Below are 22,626 nucleotides of genomic sequence, written 5' to 3' on the forward strand. Positions count from 1 at the left end.
GAAACTCTTGAAGATCTCAAGTCAATGAAGACTGAAAGCAGAATCCACATTTTTCTGTGTGGGAGTACAGAAGGTTAGGGGGTCAGGGAAGAATATTCAGGCTGTGCTAGTGCCGCCTGTTCATTTGATCCTGAAAATAATGGGTACTTTTTCTCTTTAAAAGCTACCATGTCAAACTTTGTACCTAAAATACTTTTTTCTTACAGATAAAGAAAATGGATCAACAAAAAAAAAGGCAAGCATTGGACATCAGAGCCAGCACAGCTGTAATTAAATTATCAAAGTATTTCAGGTTAGGTCCAAGAAAATGAGGGCAAATTTACCTTGGCATAGAACATGTACTGGTGCCTCTACCAGACACCTTTGGGTAACAAATGTCTCCCTGGCAGTTGGTTTGTAGCAGTCTAGAAAAATGAAATGTAACACGCAAGTGTGCACGTGCTGCACACACACACACACACACACACACACATTTTCATCAATCTAAAAAGTTTTCTAACTAAACAAAAAAATTGCTTTATTACAATTCTGGAATGTAAGTACAAGTACACTGCACAATTCAAGTTTAATTTTGTTTTGCTGACTGCTGTCAAAATGATTTTATCCTAAGTGCATCCATTCACAACTGAAACGTAGGCAAACAAAAAAATGTTAGGTATGAGGCACGTGTCAGCAAAAAAAAAAAAAAAAAAAAAAAAAAATGAAGCAAGGTCTTTGAAATTACTGGCTCTCATTCTTAATCATTTTGTGTAGTTCTATGCTTTAAGAAATATGGTGTAAAACCTATACAATAAAAAGCACAATCCTTTGTGAAAATAATTAATTCTAAGGGGAAAGTTATTTTTCTTCTCAAATACAGACTATTTCCAGCCCAATAACCCAAACAAAAAAAACTGAAAGGCTTAAAAAGTTTTAGATTTGAATAGGCTTACAACCACAAAGCATAAAAAAAAAAATTTAATACCATGTTATAGTTCTGGGAGACAGTCATGCGATCAAGTGGAATATGTAAAAGACCATGGTCTGAATTGATGCATAACAGACTTGATACATTAAAGAATAGTCACTAAAGTCTGAGGGAAAATTAAAAAAAAAAAAAAACTAAATAGAAGTCCTAAGTGATGATGAATTTAGGGTATAAGACCTTGGACTAATTATTTCCAAAAAGACGAATATTCATTATCACAATATTGTGGTGTTGACAGGCCTTGCTGGGCTACTGGATCTGCAGTTAGCCGCAGCTTAGCAGTAACCGACATTTCTTCTAAATTGGCACCTAACTCCGAACTTGTTACAGCAACTTCCCGTGAAACAATTTGGTGGCTCTGAAAAGAGCCTTTGGGTTATTCACAGTGGGCCGAACTTCAACTGCTTATGCCCTCTCCCCGCGGATGCGGCGCGCCAGCTGGATGTCCTTGGGCATGATGGTGACGCGCTTGGCGTGGATGGCGCACAGGTTGGTGTCCTCGAACAGCCCCACCAGGTAGGCCTCGCTCGCCTCCTGCAGCGCCATGACCGCCGAGCTCTGGAAGCGCAGGTCGGTCTTGAAGTCCTGCGCGATCTCGCGCACCAGGCGCTGGAACGGCAGCTTGCGGATCAGCAGCTCGGTGGACTTCTGGTAGCGGCGGATCTCGCGCAGCGCCACGGTGCCGGGCCGGTAGCGGTGCGGCTTCTTGACGCCGCCGGTGGCCGGCGCGCTCTTGCGGGCGGCCTTGGTGGCCAGCTGCTTGCGCGGCGCCTTGCCGCCGGTGGACTTGCGGGCCGTCTGCTTAGTACGAGCCATCTGGAAGCACAGGGAACTCTTCAGAGAATTCTGTGAATGTTAAGAGCCACCCTTGTTTTTATAGAGTCAGACTACTAGCTATTGGGCCCAAGAACATTCAAAAGTGCCCGCGCTTTGCCGGGATTGGTCCATCTCCTTGCTCAGATTCCCGGATTAAGAGCTACCTACAGGTTGATGCACAAATCTGATGTCCTGCTTTTCACTGAAGCTATTTTCACATTCTTTTGTTATTTTACTTCTGTCGATTGTGGACGAAAATATTACACCTCATCTCTTAGCTCTCAAAATTCAAAACAAGATAAGCACACAAAGCTACACGGAAATCCCCAATAACTGCTGGTGAAGAGAATGACCTATATCTTGAAGACATCAGGGAAACTTGCATGTGGGTATCATTTAAAATGAAATTTAACTGGGAATGGCACAAGTAGTGTGAGCAGTTGGGAAAAATGCTGTTGATTTTGGAGGATAAGTACTCTATGTTAAGTGTAAGATGCATACATTTTACTCTTAATTGCCGTAAATTTTTGTATTTGGGTTTTGCTGATTTTATTTTGAGCTGAGCATAGGAGCCACGGCCTTGATCACGCTAGGCAAGTGCTCCACCAGAGCTGTTTTCCCAGCTTTTCGTAGAGGATTTAACCTTAGGGCTGCTTTACAGAGCAATATTCCGGTCCGTTTTGGGGTCTAAGTTATAGTCTAATTCTTCCTACATCTGACGGACTGCAACGTAGGTTAAATAGGAGGGGTTCAATACGACATTAAACATGCTTCCTTCTCCCCCACAATATTCAACGACTTTATTTCTGCAAAAAAGCAGGGTTACATTTCTCCATTCACGGTTTTTCCACATATCGAAACACTAAAATTCTTTACAGCAACGCGTATCTGCAACCTACTTTCGTTTTAGCTCCAAACCTTAATGTGCACCGCTTAATTCCAAGCATAACAGCTCATTTACCAGAAATAGTGGGTGGCTCTTAAAAGAGCCTTTTGTTTTTAGTTTTTCTGGCTCTTGGAAAATTGGAAGTGACCTGTAAAGGAATCAACACTTCACTTTCCTTTGGCCTTGTGGTGGCTCTCGGTCTTCTTGGGCAGCAGTACGGCCTGGATGTTGGGCAGGACACCGCCCTGCGCGATGGTCACGCGGCCCAGCAGCTTGTTGAGCTCCTCGTCGTTGCGGATGGCCAGCTGCAGGTGGCGCGGGATGATGCGTGTCTTCTTGTTGTCGCGGGCCGCGTTGCCCGCCAGCTCCAGGATCTCGGCGGTCAGGTACTCCAGCACCGCCGCCAGGTAGACCGGCGCGCCGGCTCCGACCCGCTCGGAGTAGTTACCTTTGCGCAGCAGGCGGTGCACCCGGCCCACCGGGAACTGCAGGCCGGCCCGAGAGGAGCGAGTTTTAGCCTTGGCTCGGGCTTTGCCACCTTGTTTTCCGCGACCAGACATTGTCCCTTAGTTTTAAATGGGAAAAAACGGCTCTAGAAGAAAAGGTAGATAAAATGCCATAAAAGACAAGGAATGAGACGTATTTATACTCACTGGAGGTAGGCTGTGTAGAGTTCTCCTATTGGCTGATGTCGACTACCCAATGGGCAATGAGAATTTGAATCCTTCATTTGCATACAGTTCATGCATCTAGTGTAAGGTTTGTGTTTTATCCAATCACCATTCATACTTCATGAGCCTTCAAAAACCAATAATAATTGCATCAATTCGATTTTCTTAAAACCAGCCGTGGGCTGGAGTGTTTCTGCTCATTGCTGACTTAGACCACTAGTTTCTTTCCGGGATTGCTATTTATAATTCTCCAAAGGAATGAATTCCCTATTATTTCAGAACGCCAGGAAAGTTTACCTCATAAGCCTCACAATGGAAAACAGAGAAAATGAACAAATGATTCATTATTATAACCCAACTCTTCTGTCACCTCATGAACAATGAAAGCAGGACAAGGACTGCATTCTAGAGGCTGGAGAACTGATAGATCTTAAAAACTTATTTCCTTTGCCCAAGGATAACACTGACTTAATGACACCAAGGACTCCCACCACCTGACTGGAAAAAAACTCCCATCATGCTCCTGTACCATTCCCAACACTCTGCTCTAGTTCTTTTCTCCTCTGGCTACAAAAGAGAATTTTGCTTATTTCTGAAAACTTCCCATCAGTCTACACTGTAACCCTTCTATTTATGAAATTGTTAATTGAGAGGGAACACATTCCACCACTGCCTGAGGACTTCATAACTTAATCTATGAAATAAATTGACAACAGCCAATTAACAGAGAAAAGGCACGCCGGCAGCACAAGAAAGAAGCCCAGTAAACTCCAGAAGCTATTATACTCTCCAAGGGTGTTGGGGGTACACAGGGAAATCAAGGATTTTGAGGAAAGAGTTAGGGACCCTCAGGATACAAGACAGTCTGCTTGGAACTGTGTTGACCTCCAATCTCTTCTATGGAGAGATCATCTTCCATATTTGCTGAGATTTCTAAAGGGAATTTATGATAGATCCTCTTTAGACAGATAAGGGGAATTTATGGAAAAAAACATATTCCTGAGTTAGCTGTTCAACAAGAGCCCTCAGGTGGCCATAATCAACTTGCCAAAATGGCATGCCTTAGGATGACATTTCCTGAATCCTTTCATAACATTGAAGCACATGAAGAGGAGGAGTCTCTGGTATATTTTAGGAAATGGGAAAATAAACACCACTACACAGCATATGAATACTCAAATTGAGATTATATATGATGAAACATTATATAAATATGACTATAGAGACATTACCTGTTATTAAGCTCTCATGTCCAGGAACATAAAAATCAAGAAAGTTGGTTAGGAGATATAGTGCTGCTTTCCATTTTATGTTACATTATTTAGGAAGAGATGATACGCAATTGGAGGTGAATAATTACTTAAGGAACTTCTGAACACTCAGATCCTAGGATCTACTCATCCTCAAAGAAAAATGGTAAGAATAAGAACATGGTTGGGAGAAATCTGCAGGCTAGGGATGCAGCCCAGGGATAGAGACTTTCGTAGCCTCATGTGTGAGACCCTAGATTCCATCCCTTTCATCAATTAAAATTTAAAAAAAAAAGAAAAGAAAAGTCTAACTTGCAAAAATACATAATACCTGGAAATCAGGAGTGTTAGGGTAGCTGGTGCAAATATCCAGGAGAGACCCAGTTCTGAGTTCAAGTGAAGGTTGATTAACAGAAAGAGTCTGCCAGGTGCAGCAACTGGCAGGAAAAGACTTCTTAACTATATAGTCATGTACAATGGAGTAGTTAAAAAATAACCTGTCTAGTCCTGTGATTGTTATTTGGTTTCTTTGCTATGGTTTTGGTAATTAGGGACTATTTGTGGGTGGGCATATCAGGAAGGTCAAGTCATGCCTGGGTGGGCAGGTGCTGATTTTCAAAATGGAGTTACATTGACCTAAGGATCTAACAAGGATGATGGCAGGTTCATGTCCAGTCTGGGCAATTTAGGGAGACCCTGTCTCAAAATAAAAAAAATAAAAAGGACTGTGGTATAGTTTAATGGTAGAGCATTCCTGGATTCAATACCCAGTAATAAATTTAAAAAAAGAAAAAAAAAAAAAAAAAGAAAGAAAGAAAAAAAGAAAAGAAAAGAAAAAGAAAAAGAGAAAATAAATTCTGATTTCCTCCTAAGTCAAAGTTGTCAATGAACCATGATTTGCCCCAGAGAACCTGGCAGGAGAAAAAAGGTGCTTATTTTCTATTAACAGTTTCTCTTCTTTCATATCTTCTGGTTCCTATGACTTTTAATTGTAGTCAAAGTCCTTTTATTTTTAATGATTGTCTTCACCATAGACACCACCAATAAGATATTTAAGACAGTTTTAGGTTGACCATCTTTTGAGAAGGGAAGACTTGTGTGTGTGGTGATTACATAAGCAGTGTGTCGTCAGCATCCAAAATGAAGATTTGGATACAAGAGCACAAGGAAGAAAAGACTGACCACTGTGAATTAGAAAAATCTGGAGAGTTTATAAAGAATATGTATATCCAACATTGATTCAACACACATTTAATGGCACCTGCTAAATGCCAGTGACTGTTCTAGGTGCCTGAAATATGGTGGACAAAGCTGACAGCAACCTGTGACCTCTGGGTGCTAATGTTCTTGTTCAGAGGGTCACAATAAGGTTAAAGTGTACAGAGCACAAGTGTAGAGTGTGTTTTTGTAATGAGTGCTATCGAGAAAAATAGAGGAAAGACAGAGTGGGTATGAAGGGGGTGGGCAGGACCACAACCAGCCAAAGGGGACACTGGAATTCAGGCCTAATGGGGTGAAGAAGCCAGCATGATGAGCAACAGTAAAATGTCACGTGCTTTAAAAAACAGAGGGATCTCAGAAGCCAAGGGTCAGAAGTTACAACTTGTTTAATTTCCTGAACAAAATAGGCTTTTAACTGGTGCAGTGGAAATGAACAGGGCTAGCAAGATTAAGGACTTCTTCAAATACCGAGGCTACAAGAAGGATGCTGTATGACCATCGCATCAGGATTCTATTCTGTTTCATGGAGAAAACAAAAAATTTTTCCACTCAGCCACATTACCTTGAGTTAAATAAGGAAACTAGCACTTGGTATCTGCAAATCAGTAAATTCTAAAGACTTTTGAAAAAAAATGAGGAATGGGCATGGGAGAGAGAAATATTGGGTGTTACCTGTTCCATTCAAATATGACAGGGAACGTAGTAATAATAACTCCAACCCAGGAGCAGTGAAAGCAAAATAACTTGTCCCCTGGTTTGCATAAACAGTGAAAGAAATATCTGTTTTTTGTTTAATACAAGTAATGAAAATATATGACTCCTACTCACTTGAAAAAATCTTACCTTCCTTGAGGTTATTATAGGGGAGGAAAATTTTTTCCTGTACGCATTCTTAGTTCTTGGTTATGCCCTGTCATAACAGATAGGCCAGATAAAAGCATATTGACTTATTTAATGTTTTATACTTCACAAAGAAGCCTTCAGAAACACTTCGTGTCGGACATGTAAAGTTGGACAGAGTAATAAATTGTGAAAACATGACAAGACAAAGGAACTTGAACTAGGGCCGAAGTGACCAGGTGATGAGGGTTAGCTTATCAAGGTGGGTTTATACAGATTTTTTTCAACCTTGATTCCCTGATCCCATCGGAGGATAGGAAGATCTTCTTTCTCCAAAGTACAGAAAGAAATGTTGCACATGGGAGTTTAATCTGACATCAGATTGTTCTTTTTGTATGTGCTATTTCAAAGTGCCTTTAACTCAAAACAATTTTCCAGATTAACATATTTTGAGGTGATATGTAAACTCCTTCAGTGAATAAGGGATTGCTTAGAGACAATCCAGATGGCTCAAGTCATCCAGCCACTGTGCAAACGTCAGTCGTGTGGAAGTATAAGAAAGGAAGTCAGTAAATCTAGATCAACAAAAGGAAACAGAGAGGACCGCAGGTCTCTACAGGTGTTAGTAATTTGGAAATTAACTTGAAAATAGTAGCTGCAAATCTACTTTCCCATATCATGACATAGAAACGATACATGAAAATTATTTTGAAAGCATATAAACATCTAATTCTGAACTAAGAGTAGACCACATTTCTCTCAATTTCATGCTAAATAGTTAGATATCCTTAGCTGGTTGTAGGGGTGCACACCTGTAATCTCAGGTACTTGGGAGTGTGAAGCAGGAGGATTACATGATGTAGGCCAGCCTAAACAATTTAAGGAAGGATTGTCTTAAAATAAAAAATAAAAAATGTTTGGGAATGTAGCTCAGTAGAAGAGCCCAGCCTACCAGTGGGAGGCCCTGAGTTCGATACCCATTCCCAGAGCCAAAAAAAAAAAAAAAAAAAAAAAAAGGAAAGAAAGAAAGAAAACTCTTGATTCCTAAGCATTATATATAAGATAAGCACAAGAAGACACTGACAGGTGGAGGAAGGCAGGATTGCTATTGTGTTAGTATGCTTTTCATAGCTGTAACAAAAGTTACGAAAAGAAAGAAAATGTGCTTAAAGGAGGAAAGATTTATTCTGTCTCTCAGCTTCAGAGACTTCAATCCACAGTAGTTTCCCATCATTAATGTGGGCTTGTGATGAGGAGAACATCATGGCAGGGAGGCTGTGGTGGAGCAGAACTGCTCACTTCATTGCTACCAGGAAGCTGAGAGAGGAAGGAGCCCAAGTCTCCAGTGACCAGCTTCCTCCACCTAGGCCCACCACCTACAGCTTCCACACCTCCCAACAGTCCATTCAATTATGTCAGCAGTAGACTAATCCATTGATGAGGTCAGGGCTCTTATGATTCAATCATTATCCAGAACCCCCATATCTGAATTTAGCTACACTGGGGACCAACCCTTCTAGAAGCATTAAAGAAAATATTTTGAAAGCAACAAGAGAAAACAAACAAAAAAAAGCTTACCTATAAGGCAAAACTCAATTCAAACTGATTTCAGCAAATTTCTTATTAGAAAACATATGCCAAAAGGAAGTGTCAACACATTTTTAAAGAGCTAAAAGAAAACCAATTGGAAATTATTTATCTTTCAAAAATGAATAGGGACATTGGCAGGGTATGCTGGTGCCCACCTGTAATCCTAGCAGCTCTGGAAGCTAAGGCCCAAGAAGAGGTTCTCAGAAAAATGAAAAAAAGTTTTTTGCCAGCATACTTTTCCAAAGAAGAATGAAAACAGTAAGTCCTTGAAAACAAAAGGAAATTATAAAACAGATTGGTACTTTATAAGAAGGAAGGAAGAAAAACAGAAAATGCAAAAATATGGGTAATAAGATTATTTTAAGTTTTCAAAATTACGTTGAGGATAAAATTATAACATTAGCTGATGCAATCATTAATGTATGTCAAAGAAGTATTTAAGATAGTCCTAAACAAAGAAGATAATACGAACAAATCATTGTTGAATTATTTAAAGAAAACATTTAATACATAGAACAGCAAAAATAGAGAATGGAGACATGAATAGTAGAAACAAAGAAAATTAGAAAATAAAACAACACAAAGACACCAGAATACAAAAAATAAAATGGCAACCTCAGGAGTGGGGAAAATACCTTTCTCTATCCTCTTCGTAGTTCTCAGCTGGGGCCCCTATGAGGAAAGGCAGATTGACAAGAGAAAAATGTACACATTTATTTAATATAAAGATTTATATGGCGGGATACCCTTCACAAAGAAACAGAGACCCAAAGAAGCAAATGAAATCAAAAATTCATACACTGAATGGGTTGTAAATCATGAAATCCTGACAAGACAAAGGATAAAAGGCCTAAGTCTCTTGGAGTAGTAAATTGTATGAAGGCACATGTTCTGGAAAATAAAGGCACAAAAAGGCTGCTTAGTAACATGTATTACGCAGATTCCCCTGGTGCCTTCTCTAACTGATACCAGTCAAAAGTCTTCCCAGCAAAAAGCCTACACTTGGAGAGTATAAACAGCTGTTCAGGAAGACAAATTGCAGATGTGTATTAAAAACAGTGTTTGTGTATCATTGGATTTATAATCCACTTCTAAAAGTCCCCTAAAGCAATCTAAGTGTATGAAAATTATCAAAACATATGTTCATGGTAACAGGATTTCTAATTTTCAAAAAAGAAAGGTCAAAGAAGGGAAGTTACCTACTTTCCTACAATGAAATAATCATTAGAATCACTAAAACAGTCATTAGACTCTCTCCATATTTTAAAAGGATAATACAAAAGCAAAAGCAAAACCTTGATCTCTGATGAAATATTCATATACTGTGTATAGACTTGCACAAGGTGAAATTTCTGAAACACTAGTCACCAAAATGTCCTTGATAATAAAATTAGAATTTCTTTGTGTATCGTAGGGGAGAAAGTTATTTTTTTTCCTCACCCATCACTAGGTTTCTGGCTGAGGTTGTTATAACAGACCAACAAGAAAAGCACACACATTTATTTAATGTAGTTTGATGTGACAAGCGAACCTTCAGAAAGGCTACTTCTAAAGAAGCAGAGGAACTGGCATATTACGATAAATTTGGTGCAGAGCAGGTAGTCCTGAGGTACAAATGACGAAAGTGCCTGAGCTAATGGTTAACACACCAGGGAACTTAGCAAGGCCGGTTTGCTTAGATGCTTCTTTAGGTTCCTGTTTCTTCACAGAGACAAGTATGTTCCTTTACTCCAGATCTAAGAAGACTCTGTCACATGAGGTCTTAGGACCTACTTCAGAAGATGGTCAGAGTGTTCTTCACTACTTTTTATGGTCTTCTTCAGGGAAGAAGGACTGGGAGAAAGTGTGAATGACCTTTCTACTGCTGTTTTCTCAAATGTCAAGATGTCACATTTTGAGGTGGTATGTCTTGAAACCAATCAATCTATTTGAAATTATTTGTAGTGGCTATTATTATTCTTTAATAATAGGCAGGCATTTTTCTAGAAAGTCATAAAAGCAACACTGTGTCTGTGTTTAGTAGAAATTAAAGGAAAAGAAAAGCACATCAAATGTTGCTGACATACTGAAGGTCATTGAGAGGTCTGTCCTCCAACCTGCCAGGAAGCAGGCCCAAAGCATTCCTTAGCTCCTGATTTCTTTGTGGTTTTTTTTTTTTTGTTGTTGTTGTTGTTGTTTTTCTTTTTCCCCTTCCCCTAAATCATGAAAGTCTGTGGACCTGGGTCTTCTGTCATCAGTCTTGTTGTGGGCCTTCTTTTTTCCAAAATTTGTCAACCTTTCTTCAAATTGAACTTCCCACCACACCTATTCTCCCTCCTTGTGCAGAATCAACTCTTCCTGCCCAGGCCATCTTTGATAGAGAGGCAAATCTTTCCTTTACTAAAAAGGAGAACTGGGATTGTAGTACAGTTTTTTGTTGTTGTTGTTGTTGTTTTCTTTTATTTTTCTTTCATTTATTCTGTAACCCAGAGGTGCGGCTCTTGAGAAAATGTGGGAATTTATTACGGAAGGGGATACATACCGAGGTTTCACTTGTTTGTGGGTTTGTTCAGGGGGTCTGTGATGTCCAAAGATGGAGCTTTAACAGAATCAACAGGAGAAATTTATGAATATTTATGACTTCTCCTTACCAGCCCCAGAGTCCAAACATCTGACAAAAGAAAGAAAGGAAAAGAAACATCCCCATGCCTTTGCAAAAGATCAACTAAGTGTCAGTATGGATAGTAAAACTGCCTACTGAGTTTTGGCCTTGGGACTGTCAAAATTGTAGTTTTAGGGTTAAAAAAAAAATCAAGTATTCTTGATATCCAGTTTAAAAGAAGGAGAAAAATAAGAGGAAAGGAATGACATAAAAAGGTATAAAAGATAAGTTGGGGAGAAAATACTCCTATTTCAGAGGTCACTGAAAATTCATAGAGAGATGTTAACAGATCTCTCTCTAGGTGTTTCTTAAACTGCAGACTGAGTTTGTTAATGTTTTGAGGGGAAGGAAGGGCAGATTTATAGTCTAAAAAAATATTGATTTTTAAGTCAAGTACCTCTTTCACAGGAGCATTTTGCATACACTGATATACAAAGTGCTTTTCATACAGTGATCCACTGACAACTTGTGTGGGATTCAGGTATTTTAAAATCTTTAGGAGGGGCTCCTGTTAGAAAAACTCTTCCTAAATTTTCTGCATCTGAAAACGTTACTGACTGTCACTCCTAAGGTGGTCACAGGCCTATGGGAATTTCGCCGCCCCCATCTTCACTAAGAAGTCAGAAGCTAACTCCCTTGCCTCTGCCCTTCTCCAACCCCGGACCCCGGACGCAGGCAGGCCTCTGTTAACTCCTCTCTCGACCAGCACCCCTTTAGAGTTCCTTGGGAAACCCGCATTCTTTGGAAAACGTCTTTGAAGGAAAACCACTGTGTTCCTCTAAAAGGGCCCTCCCAGTCAACTGCCGGGAGACGCCTGATAGGGGAGGGCGCGAAATTCAAACGCTGTTCCTCTGAGCTCCACAACATCCACGCCCTTTTGTAGCCATAAGCCCGAATAGGAAATTTGGAGCGGCGCATGGGGGTCCAAATTTCTGAAATGTAAGAGATTTTAGTTGTCAATTATAACGAAACTAAAAATTATTTTCGCCGTGCAGAGCTGTAGGTACACTCCATTGAGGTGCCCAGGAGAATCATGAGCCCCGCTTATTGTTGCCAAGGTCTACTACAGAACTTGCAAGGCAAGTTCAAGTCTCAGGAATGAACTTCTGCCTCTCGCCTGCGCGAAGCCCCCGCGTCCCCTCTGCAAGTGGAATAAGAAAAACGACCCCCAGAAACTACATACTTTCAAACTCCTTAATCGCTTCACAGTCCAGTAGGAAAATTACAATCTTCTTCAGACACATCCTGGGTGGGAGAGGGGAAAATAGTTGCAAAAGCAGCCTAAACCTTACGCAGGGGGAACTAGCCGGTAATACAACACCGTAAAACATACTTTATTGGGGATGCGTTAAACAACCGTCCGAGACAAATAGCTCTAAATCGGTCCCAATCCCCGATATGCAAGTTGTCCTCGCTTATGTTAGAAAGTGGCAGAACTTCCTTTCGACAAAGTGGGTGGCTCTGAAAAGAGCCGTTGGATGATGAGGTTCCTACACAGGCACTCACTTGGAGCTGGTGTACTTAGTGACCGCCTTGGTGCCCTCGGACACGGCGTGCTTGGCCAGCTCCCCGGGCAGCAGCAGGCGCACGGCCGTCTGGATCTCCCGCGACGTGATGGTCGAGCGCTTGTTGTAGTGCGCCAGACGCGACGCCTCGCCCGCGATGCGCTCGAAGATGTCGTTGACGAAGGAGTTCATGATGCCCATGGCCTTGGACGAGATGCCGGTGTCGGGGTGCACCTGCTTCAGCACCTTGTAGACGTAGATGGAGTAGCTTTCTTTACGGCCACGCTTGCGCTTCTTACCGTCTTTCTTCTGTGCCTTAGTGATAGCCTTTTTGGAGCCTTTTTTTGGGGCTGGAGCAGACTTGGAGGGTTCAGGCATAGCGGCCCTTAACAATTGTTCAAAAGTTATTCCTACTCCCCGCAACAATGTAAGCAAGAGGAACAAGCCTGAGTTGGTATATTTATAGTGCTGTAATTCAAATAAGGGTTTAGAAAGGTGCACCTCTGATTGGATAGAGAAAGCAAAGGGCGGGGCTATGTAAGTAGAGCATTAATATTCTCTCTTTCTATTGGACAGAAAGAGAACATATTTTGACCAATGGGATTGCTCACTTTCCCAGCCCTAATCAGTCTGTTTTCTTGATGCTGCAAGACGTTTTTTTCTTTTGTACCTAGCATGTTGTTTTTTAAACACTGCTATATCTGGATGTGTCGAACAGGCAGGTAAAACTGGTACCTAGGCCAAATGCGTTCCTCTGTGCCCGGCTGCAGTTCCCCATCGGCCGAGGCCACTGCCGGCAGGGCAAAGGCGACTACGCGGAGCGGGTTGGGCCAGAATGCCGGTCGACCTGCCTGCCCTACTCTAGTTACTGCCATATCCTGGAGCTGGCGGGCAACGCGCCACCTGCCTTCCCCAACGACAAAGAAGCTCAATAAACCGCTGTGCAGTCACCATCGCACAGGGTTGCATCCTGCACAACATTCAAGCGATGCTGCTGTCCAAGAAGAGCGAGCCACAAGTCTGAGGGAAACAAATCCACACAACACTAGAAAACCAAGTTAATTTCCTTCAATGTTCTATCCAGAGCCGTCTCTCAACAAGGAAATTGATTAGAGTTATGCCACGAGTATTCTTAATCCCGTCTGAATGTCTTAGCAACTAACGTATTTTTAAAACACTGGTGTTTAGAAACTAAATTCCAGGAAAATACGACATATACAAGAAATCTTATTCTAAAACAAGAATAAGATAGTTTTTAAAATACAGGCGGGAATGTCACACTCAAAAAAGAGAACAAGAAAACTTGTGTTGGCCAAAAATAAAGCAGCCCGAACTTTTCCTTAAATACCCTTAAGCTAAATACTGTTTCCCCAACATAAAAATGGAACATTTGTTGTGGTCCAGTGATTGGTTGTGCAATAGCAACGATAACCTGCGAAAGCAAGTTAATTTCAGTTCCCAGTGAGACTTACTGATTCAGTCTTAGATGATCTTTAAATGGTTCATTATGCGCATGGTATTTGGAGGTGGGATGACATGTGGCTTCCTAAAGTTTATGTCCACTGATCACGGAGACTAACAAGACAGACAGGGGAGCAATTTATCCAATCAGAGTCTCTTCTAATTAACCAATCACCTAGGTTACTCTTCAACCAATGATCGCATTGCGCGGGACTATTTAAAAATCAAAAGGCCAATCAGAATGCTTTCAACTATATTTAAGGGCAACCTTTAAGTCGTTTCTCTACGTATTGTCACCCAGGCTTCCACATGGCTCGTACCAAGCAGACGGCGCGTAAGTCCACCGGCGGCAAAGCTCCGCGCAAGCAGCTGGCCACCAAGGCCGCCCGCAAAAGCGCGCCGGCCACCGGCGGCGTCAAGAAGCCGCACCGCTACCGGCCCGGCACCGTGGCGCTGCGCGAGATCCGCCGCTACCAGAAGTCCACCGAGCTGCTGATCCGCAAGCTGCCGTTCCAGCGCCTGGTGCGCGAGATCGCGCAGGACTTCAAGACCGACCTGCGCTTCCAGAGCTCGGCCGTCATGGCGCTGCAGGAGGCGAGCGAGGCCTACCTGGTGGGGCTGTTCGAGGACACCAACCTGTGCGCCATCCACGCCAAGCGCGTCACCATCATGCCCAAGGACATCCAGCTGGCGCGCCGCATCCGCGGGGAGAGGGCATAAATCCAATCTCCTACTTTACAAAGGCTCTTTTAAGAGCCACCTACAAATTCTTTTAAAGGTAGTTGTGACATTGTTTTCGGTGTTTTAACGCATTTAGTCATTCTACACAGGTAGGGATTCAGTTTCTAAAGTATAACTACTTTCTACTGGGAATTTTTTTTTCCTAAATTGCTGTTTGGGTCTAAGTTGAAGGACATGCTACACTTTCCAAACCATGGTTTAGCTGGCAAGATTTCGAGGCATTTAATTTGCACTGATCCAGTCCTAAAAGTTTATAGGATTATACCAAATAGTGACTAATTACAATGTGCTCATCTAGAACTTTGGGAGGTCTAAAATGACCTGAAGTGGGAATTGAGGTCCAGAAAGTTTTATCCTTGATAAGATTTTGCGATTTTTTTCCATTATCAGGAATTTAGACAAAGTTCAGCTTTAAAACAAACAGTACTTTTGGGCAAACTTTTAGCGTTGCCTTCAAATCCGGGAAGTCCTGTCAGACTTTAGATATGTGAGTAGGAAAATTTGAAAGAATTTTAAGACTTGCTTCTGGCTTGCTCTATTTCAAATCTTAATTCTTTACTGTGTCCTCACTCCCAGTTCTGGTTGCTATGAACACTGGAAAATCACAACGTGACATCTAGTCTGCCAGGAATTACGGTGAGTGGTCAACAGTGAGCAGCAGGAATTTTACTTGGAGCCATTCTTACAAAGGATTGATCAGCAACAATTTAAACTATGAGTGCACCAGCAGATCACACTTCATATCTCTTCAACCCCATACTAAATATATCCAGCTAAAGTCTTATGCAAATTGAAAATATTCTCATCAGTATTCCAACACTATCAGACAAAGGTAATCATAAAGGGATAATTAAGTGGAAATATAATATAAGTGGTCTTAACCCAGTTGTGATTGAAAAAATCTCATACCAGTGTATAGCTACACACAATCTGAGCAAAATGAGTAGACTCCTAGAGCCCAACTCGAGGCCTTGGAAATGTGAGATGGTGACACTGGAGTTTTTTTAGATTCAGAATAAATATCCCTTTGTGCACTGACTCTCAACTTATACCTGGGCTTCCCTTGCATTCTATTATACTCACTTATATCTACCTCTATAGAAGTATTCTGGATCCGAATGCCTGCCTTGATGTGGCATGACTCTTAGGCATGAGATGAGCCCTGGCTTACTCTGAGGCTTTGGATTTTGGATGGTGGTGCTATTCTCAGAATCCAGGAGGAGAAAGCTTATTGTTGCAGTATACAATGCTGACTAGGCAAATTGAAAGCATTCAGCACTAGGGTGAGTTCCCTGGTTCAACTTTACAAGGTTTAATAAATCCATTCAGTACTGAATATCTTCCATGGAAGGAAATGACAATAAAAACAATAGATTCATTAGAGGCAGGCTATTTTTCATGGGTTCAGTAATATGTGAAGTTATTGGCCTGAATTATGCATGATTCTTACTATAGCATTTCAAGGCAATACTCTCACTGTCACCCATTTTATAGAGGAGGAATTTCAACCTAAGAAATTTTGCTAAATTGGCCAAATTTCCACTACTACCAGAAATAATTCTCAGCTAGTCTCACACCAAGCCCACACTTTTACTATAGTTTTTTAATAAATTTACCCCAAAATGAATTGTCAAATATTGTTTCTTCAAAGTTAATTCTGCTTCAGAAACAGGGGGCTGCTTTGGGGTAAATGAGGAGGAACTAAAGTAGATTGATTGGGTTAAGGTCTATGATCATGTCTCCTGTCAAAGACCTGGTGTGAAGCAAAGTGGGTGGGATTAGCCCATGGGATATCAAATTTCAGGGATGCGCTCTAGGCTTTAGAACCAGGTCAGAATTATTATTTCCTAGAAAATATATAAATTCTAGGAAAGTATTTGTTAGTGTTTTCCCCACAGAATTTAGTCCTGTACTGTCCAAGACAGTGACTGCTAGCCATGTGTAACTATAAAACACTTGAAATGTGCCCAATCTAAATTGAGATGTACTCTAGATTTAAAATGAATACATGCCAGATTTCAAAGACCCCTAACACCAAAAAAAGGTAACAATATTTTTAAATTACTTATTGAAATAATACTTTATTATACTAGATTAATGATATTAGTTTTCATTTGTTTCTTTTTACTTTAATGGGGCACTAGAAATTTTTAAGTAACGTGGTTAATATTTCTGAGGAATATCACTAGTACACAGAAAATAGTTACACTGACTGGAAGATTAGATAACTAATTAATCCTTAAGCTTACCACATCTCCATTCTTCATCTCTAAAATGGGAGAAAAGATGGTACCTACCTCAATGTTGTGACAAGGGCGTGTTTGAGAACAAAGTTGATCAGCAACAGTGCTTGGCATGCTGGGAGCACACTAGCGATAGCAGCTCCCAGGACCATTGTCACTGTGTCCTTAATCATTGATCCCTTCTGAAATCCTGTAGTGATCTAATCCGATCCCTCATGTCCAGATTCATCTCTGACATGGATTTCAACCACTAAACTCACCTTCTGCATTTCCTCAGGGCACATAGTTCACATACCTGAAACTGCCCAGTAGGAATAATAAGAAATTCAATTTTTCAGTCATGAAATCACTATGCAAGAAAGTTTGGAATAATGCATTGCAAATAGCCCATAATTTCTATTACTCTTCTATTATACATAGACAATTACTTGGATTTTCACTGTAGAGTTGGTCAGCAGCTTAGTTGATGAAACATTCACTGACATTTTGGGATAATTATCAGCATTTGGGAGAATTATATGAACTATCATTTCTGTTTCTCAATATTTTATAAAACTAGATGAAAAACTGAAAATGATATTATTAATAATGACAAATATGGATTTTGAAGGGGATCAGAATGTCACTCCAAAATATACCTTGGTGGCATAAGTATTATTTTGAGCTGAAAGCAATTAAAAATCAACCAATATAGGAAGCATTCTGTTTTTCCCTTACCTAACTAAAATCAGGGCACTATTGTGCCTTGTAAAGGTGTTCCTATGCCTGGAACCACAGAGCAACTCTTATTACTTCAGGTAAAGAAGTGGTACTTAGAGAAGTCTGCCAGAATAAAGCTTCCTAAAGAAAACCCTTACCTTCCTTTAGTTTTCCCCATATATTTCCTAGTCACTTCCCCCAAATGTATCCCTGCCTTGAAACCCAAACTCCCTTTCCTTTGTTGCAATGGAATATAAGTTCCCAAGTCTGCCTTCACTTTCTTTTAGTGAACTCTGTGTATGTAAAATACCATTAAAATTGTATCCTCCTTCCCTTAATCTGTCCTTTGTCAGTTAAATTTGCTGTTCCTCAATTACTGAAGCTAACAGGGTAGAGGAAAAGTTGTCCTCCCTGTTACATAAACTAAATCAAAGACCAGGATTTTTTTTCTTATAATGGCCATTTTTTTGATTCAAAGAGTGGCTCAATAGAACTAATCCAGTCAACAATGTGAAAAATTGCAAGGGAATGTACAAAACTAAAGAACGTGGACAAACTGAAGAAATATATTGCTGAAGATCATAAAGACCAGGACGTTTTTATGAAATTTTAGCTCTCTGTAAGTATGAGGAATATTACATTTGAAAATAAAGAACATCTTCGACCTATGAAAATAAATTTGCAGGGAATATTCAGTATTAAGATCATTTAAAAGTATATAAAATCGAGTATATTGAGATCACAAAGAACATTGAAGGAAAAATACAAAATCAGTTGTTTGCTTGGGTTGAGTACTCCCCTGCCTATTTCTTAGAAGTGGTATTAAAATCAAGTAAATGGGTAATTTCAAATGAAGGAAAAAGGGGCACAGAAATGAACAGACTGTATGGAAATATTGTGAGCCTGTTTGGAATACCTTTAGGTGTCCAGGTTGTTGTGACTTGATTCAACTTGAAAGTGAGGCAGCCCCAGGCAAGAGTTCAGATGGCCTAAAGAACCAGAAACTCAGATTTCAAGAAGCCAGGGTGCTTCTCGGAATATCTTACCCATGTCTCTCTGGGCAGGTTTGCCCTGTCTACTCCTTTTGCCCCACAGGTTATCTTGGCTTCTCCTTTGTCTTGTCTAAGTAAGCACCCGCTACACCCTGACATCAGGTCATCTCTGCTTCTAGAACTCAATTCCAGTTTTTGAATGGAAATTTTCATTGGCTCAAACTGGTTCAATGACCTCTGCACCAACTACCACTGGTTTAAGTCAGATAATCTATCCTCAAAGTTTTAGTACACACAAGATATCATATATTTTAAAACAGCATTATTTGAACCAAAGATGAGATCAGAGAAGCCCAAGATGAGACCAGAGAACATTCTGGAGTGGCACTGTCCATGTGGTGTCCACAAGCCACATATGGATAACTGAGCACTGGAAATGGGCTACTATGAGCTGAGATGTGTTGTAAATGTAAAAATGCACCCAAGATTGCAAGACAGTGTGAGAAACAAAAAACAATGTAGAACATCTCAAACACATTCTTTTATGTTAGATAATGTTTTAGTATATTAAGGTAAATTAAGAGTATAATTAAATTCTTTTTTTTTTTTTTACTGTTGCTTCTAGGTTTAAAATTACGGTGTGGCTGGCATTTGTATTCACCTTATATAGCAATGGACAGCACTGCTCTACCGTTTGTTAATTCACTTGTGCATAGATCTCAATAACTGAGTAGCTTCAATATGCACTTTGACTCTAAAAAATCTAAAATCTCATAGGGTGCTGTTTTCAACAGCAACAAAGATAAATGTCTCAAAGGCAATAAGATACATTTGGAGAAAATTTAAAATTGAGCAGATAACAAAAATACATGGACAGAAAACAAGAAATTTCTTGCATAAGAAAACTCTTGCCTGGGACCATGGCATATGCCTATAATCCCATTAACTGGATTAAGGTGAGGTGGGAGAATCAGAGGTTGCGGGCCAGCATCATTAACTAACCTACCTAAACCTTTGTCAACTTAGGGATACCCTGTCTCAAAACAGAAAATAAAAGTACTGGGGATATAGCTCAGTGGAAAAGTGACCATGGGTTCAACTTCCTCGTACAAATTCCCAAAACTTTCATATCTACAAGTTGATTTATAATTTTAGCACAACACCAATAAAACTACCAGTAATTTTTTTTTTTTTTTGAGTGATGGGATGGGGGGGTGATGGAGCACATCTTAAAGTACATATGGAAAAACAAAATAAGCAAAATAACATTAAAAGAAAAAAATTTAAACAGAATTCTAAACAACAGCAATTAAAAAATTGAATCCTAATCCTATCACCTATTAAAGTCATGCTATAATATCTAAGTTCATTAAACAATTATTTGATTACCTATGTATTAAGTATTGTTGGCATTGAAGATAGTGCTGAGGAAACGTAAAACAATGATCCTACCTCAGAATTGACCAGAAAGATTAAAGGAACTGAATATAATCTGGAGATGTAGCCCACCTATCTGTGGAAGTTAGCCTTTGATAAAGGCGATTTACTTTTTAACAGTAAGTTACTTCATGTTAATGTAAAATTGACCACAGAAAATTACTGGCAGAACCGATGGGAGTCCTTTCTTGCATCCCTCCTTTTCTCCCTTCTTGGTGATAAACCCCACTGGAGAATTAACTCACATTAGATTGACCTTGTGGAAATGGTGGAAAAACAGCTGTAGGCATCCAGAGGCCCGTCCCTGTAACGGGTTTTGCCAAAATCTGTGTCCAGCACAATGAAAAATCGGGCGCCTGAACATCTATATCAAGAGAAGACCGAGGATTAAGGAAGGACCCAAAGAACCGCTAATGAAAATCACACACAGGTTTTATTAGAAACACGCCTCCCATCCGTACACACACTGAACACTTCACCAGTACTTTGTTCTCTTTAGCGTAGAAAAGTTGGGCCATACACAAAAACAGCCTAAAGCAAGTTTGGTTCCAGAATTTTGAGTGCGGATCCGCCGGAACAAAATGGCTAAACTGTTTTGAACCCGCTGCAACCACCACGCCCTTGCGGACGAGCGTGGACACAGGAACCACCCCCGCGGCAGCCTTGGCTGGAAGGAAGGCGGCCGCGCTCGGTGGCGCTCTGCCAACGCACTCGTGCAGGACAAGGTGGCACAGGCGCACCCGCCCTCACAAGGCCGGGCGTTACCAAGGCCCCAGCACACGCTCGCCTGGCTCCGGGCAAAAGTGTCGCCGTCCGCGACACACCCGGCGAAACGGGAAAACTTCAAACCCAACAGAAAACCGGAAGAGCTCGGCTACCGCCCCATTACACACAGGATGAAGGGCGCGGGCGGGCCAACCCAGAGCAGCGCGGGACTTTTGAACCGCCTGGCACTCCAATCTGGGCCCAGAGCGGCTCGTCCCCCTCGCGGTTATTTTTGCTGCTCCGCCCCGGGGCGGAGCTGGCGACTGTCCCGAGCCCGTCAGCCGCGGGAAACGCCTCAGGACCGCTGGCGGGCCTTGGGGCAATTAAGACAGGAATCCGGGGCGGGACGCCCTAGCCCACCAACTGCCAAGTCCACGGGACGAAGGCCGGATGCGGCCTAGTGACCCGCGCAGTGGGGTCCTGGAGGGAAAAGGACAGTAAAGCGTCGAGCTCTTTCTTTGAGATCAGTGGTGGCTCTGAAAAGAGCCTTTTGGGTTTGAGAAGCAGACCATAACCATCTACTTCTTCCGGGGTGCCGCCTTCTTAGGCTTCACCACCTTGGGCTTGGCAGCCTTGGGCTTCACGGCCTTGGATGCGCTCTTAACCTTCTTGGGTTTGGCCACCTTGGCCTTCTTGGGGCTCTTGGCCACCTTCTTGGCCCCTGCGGCCGCAGCCGGCTTCTTGGCCTTCTTCGGGGCCTTCTTAGCGGCTTTCTTCGGGGTGGCTGCGCCTGTCGCCTTCTTGGGCTTCTTAGCCGCGCCGGCGGGTTTCTTAGTTTTGGCAGCGCCCGCCTTCTTGGCCTTGGGCTTGGCTTCCCCGGAGGCCGCCTTCTTGTTGAGCTTGAAGGAGCCCGAGGCGCCGGTGCCCTTGGTCTGCACCAGGGTGCCCTTGCTCACCAGGCTCTTGAGGCCCAGCTTGATGCGGCTGTTGTTCTTCTCCACGTCGTAGCCCGCGGCCGCCAGCGCCTTCTTGAGCGCGGCCAGGGACACTCCGCTGCGCTCCTTGGAGGCGGCCACGGCCTTGGTGATGAGCTCGGACACCGGGGGTCCGGACGCCTTGCGGCGCGCCCCCGCAGGCTTTTTGGCAGCCTTCTTCTTCACAGGGGTCTTCTCCGCCGGGGGCGCGGCGGCAGGAGCGGCTGGGGCAGTCTCCGACATGCTGAGGGCCTGGGACTCGAGTGCGAGTAGCAGTGCGCCGGTGCAGCGCAGAGTCGCGCCGCCGTATATATAGAGCGCAGGCGCGCGCTGATTGGTGCGCCGGGCGCCGGCGACTGGCAGTCTCGGGACCGCCGCGCTGCGCCCGAGTTGTGTTTGTTCCACCTCACAAAAGGGAGAAAATATCAAAATACCCCGCACCAAATTTCTCGGATTTGATCAGGAAAGAATCCGAGAAGCCTCGGGCCTCCTGCTCTCCATCTGTTTTTTCCACAGACCCAAAGACAACGTGTCTAAGCGCCCCCAACTCCCCCAACTCCAAAGGAAGTCCAGGGCAGTCAGAGACCACTTTCTGTTTTTCTTCTAAATTACCTGGTCGCTCCTTTGCCCCTGAAAGTTCTTTTTCTCAGGGATGGTTGAGCACATGCTTCCCTTATTTTGGGAACAAAAACGAAATGGTTCCGACCTAAATTTTCACGATAATTTTGTTTCTTCGCCAGGGAAGTAACACAGGTCCTCGGTGAATTCTGCATACAGACCCAAGGTAACTGGGACTGGGACACGACTTTCCTGGGCCAGTCCAGAGTAGCTAGGGCAGGGTGGGATGCGGTCCTTAAACTCTGGGGGGTCCCGAGTAGTGGGGGGCTGGAGGCTTAAATCTTTGACTTAAGGATGGTGAAAGTACCAAATCCCTCTTTTCATAGATGGGGGCGGGGCACTCTTTTCTATTCTCCAAAGGCGAGAAAT

At 42.2% G+C, this 22,626-nt stretch overlaps 5 protein-coding genes across 5 annotated transcripts; 1 reads left to right on the plus strand and 4 right to left on the minus strand.

Moving 5' to 3' along the window:
• Positions 1-1,035: 1,035 nt before the first annotated feature.
• Positions 1,036-1,783, minus strand: LOC124988095 (histone H3). Its single transcript, XM_047557280.1, has one exon. It carries the CDS (start codon positions 1,781-1,783, stop codon positions 1,373-1,375), a length of 411 nt encoding a protein of 136 aa, XP_047413236.1. The 3' UTR covers positions 1,036-1,372.
• A 1,032-nt stretch (positions 1,784-2,815) lies between these two features.
• Positions 2,816-3,265, minus strand: LOC124988100 (histone H2A type 1-B). The gene has a single exon (XM_047557285.1). It carries the CDS (start codon positions 3,227-3,229, stop codon positions 2,837-2,839), a length of 393 nt encoding a protein of 130 aa, XP_047413241.1. The 5' UTR covers positions 3,230-3,265; the 3' UTR covers positions 2,816-2,836.
• An 8,822-nt stretch (positions 3,266-12,087) lies between these two features.
• On the minus strand, positions 12,088-12,795 carry LOC124988107 (histone H2B type 1-B-like). Its single transcript, XM_047557292.1, has one exon. It carries the CDS (start codon positions 12,763-12,765, stop codon positions 12,385-12,387), a length of 381 nt encoding a protein of 126 aa, XP_047413248.1. The 5' UTR covers positions 12,766-12,795; the 3' UTR covers positions 12,088-12,384.
• A 1,362-nt stretch (positions 12,796-14,157) lies between these two features.
• Positions 14,158-14,568, plus strand: LOC124988097 (histone H3). Its single transcript, XM_047557281.1, has one exon. The coding sequence runs from the start codon at positions 14,158-14,160 to the stop codon at positions 14,566-14,568; it is 411 nt and encodes a 136-aa protein (XP_047413237.1).
• A 5,806-nt stretch (positions 14,569-20,374) lies between these two features.
• Positions 20,375-21,911, minus strand: H1-2 (H1.2 linker histone, cluster member). Its single transcript, XM_047557277.1, has one exon. The coding sequence runs from the start codon at positions 21,880-21,882 to the stop codon at positions 21,244-21,246; it is 639 nt and encodes a 212-aa protein (XP_047413233.1). The 5' UTR covers positions 21,883-21,911; the 3' UTR covers positions 20,375-21,243.
• Between the last annotated feature and the right edge of the window lie 715 nt (positions 21,912-22,626).

The sequence above is a fragment of the Sciurus carolinensis genome, chromosome 7 (assembly GCF_902686445.1).
Source record: "Sciurus carolinensis chromosome 7, mSciCar1.2, whole genome shotgun sequence".
Classification (NCBI taxonomy): Eukaryota; Metazoa; Chordata; class Mammalia; order Rodentia; family Sciuridae; genus Sciurus; species Sciurus carolinensis.

What these genes read in the sequence shown, in the direction of transcription:
- LOC124988100 (XM_047557285.1), bottom strand. Translation starts at nt 3,229, where the DNA reads ATGTCTGGTCGCGGAAAACAAGGTGGCAAAGCCCGAGCCAAGGCTAAA.
- H1-2 (XM_047557277.1), bottom strand. Translation starts at nt 21,882, where the DNA reads ATGTCGGAGACTGCCCCAGCCGCTCCTGCCGCCGCGCCCCCGGCGGAG.
- LOC124988097 (XM_047557281.1), top strand. Translation starts at nt 14,158, where the DNA reads ATGGCTCGTACCAAGCAGACGGCGCGTAAGTCCACCGGCGGCAAAGCT.
- LOC124988107 (XM_047557292.1), bottom strand. Translation starts at nt 12,765, where the DNA reads ATGCCTGAACCCTCCAAGTCTGCTCCAGCCCCAAAAAAAGGCTCCAAA.
- LOC124988095 (XM_047557280.1), bottom strand. Translation starts at nt 1,783, where the DNA reads ATGGCTCGTACTAAGCAGACGGCCCGCAAGTCCACCGGCGGCAAGGCG.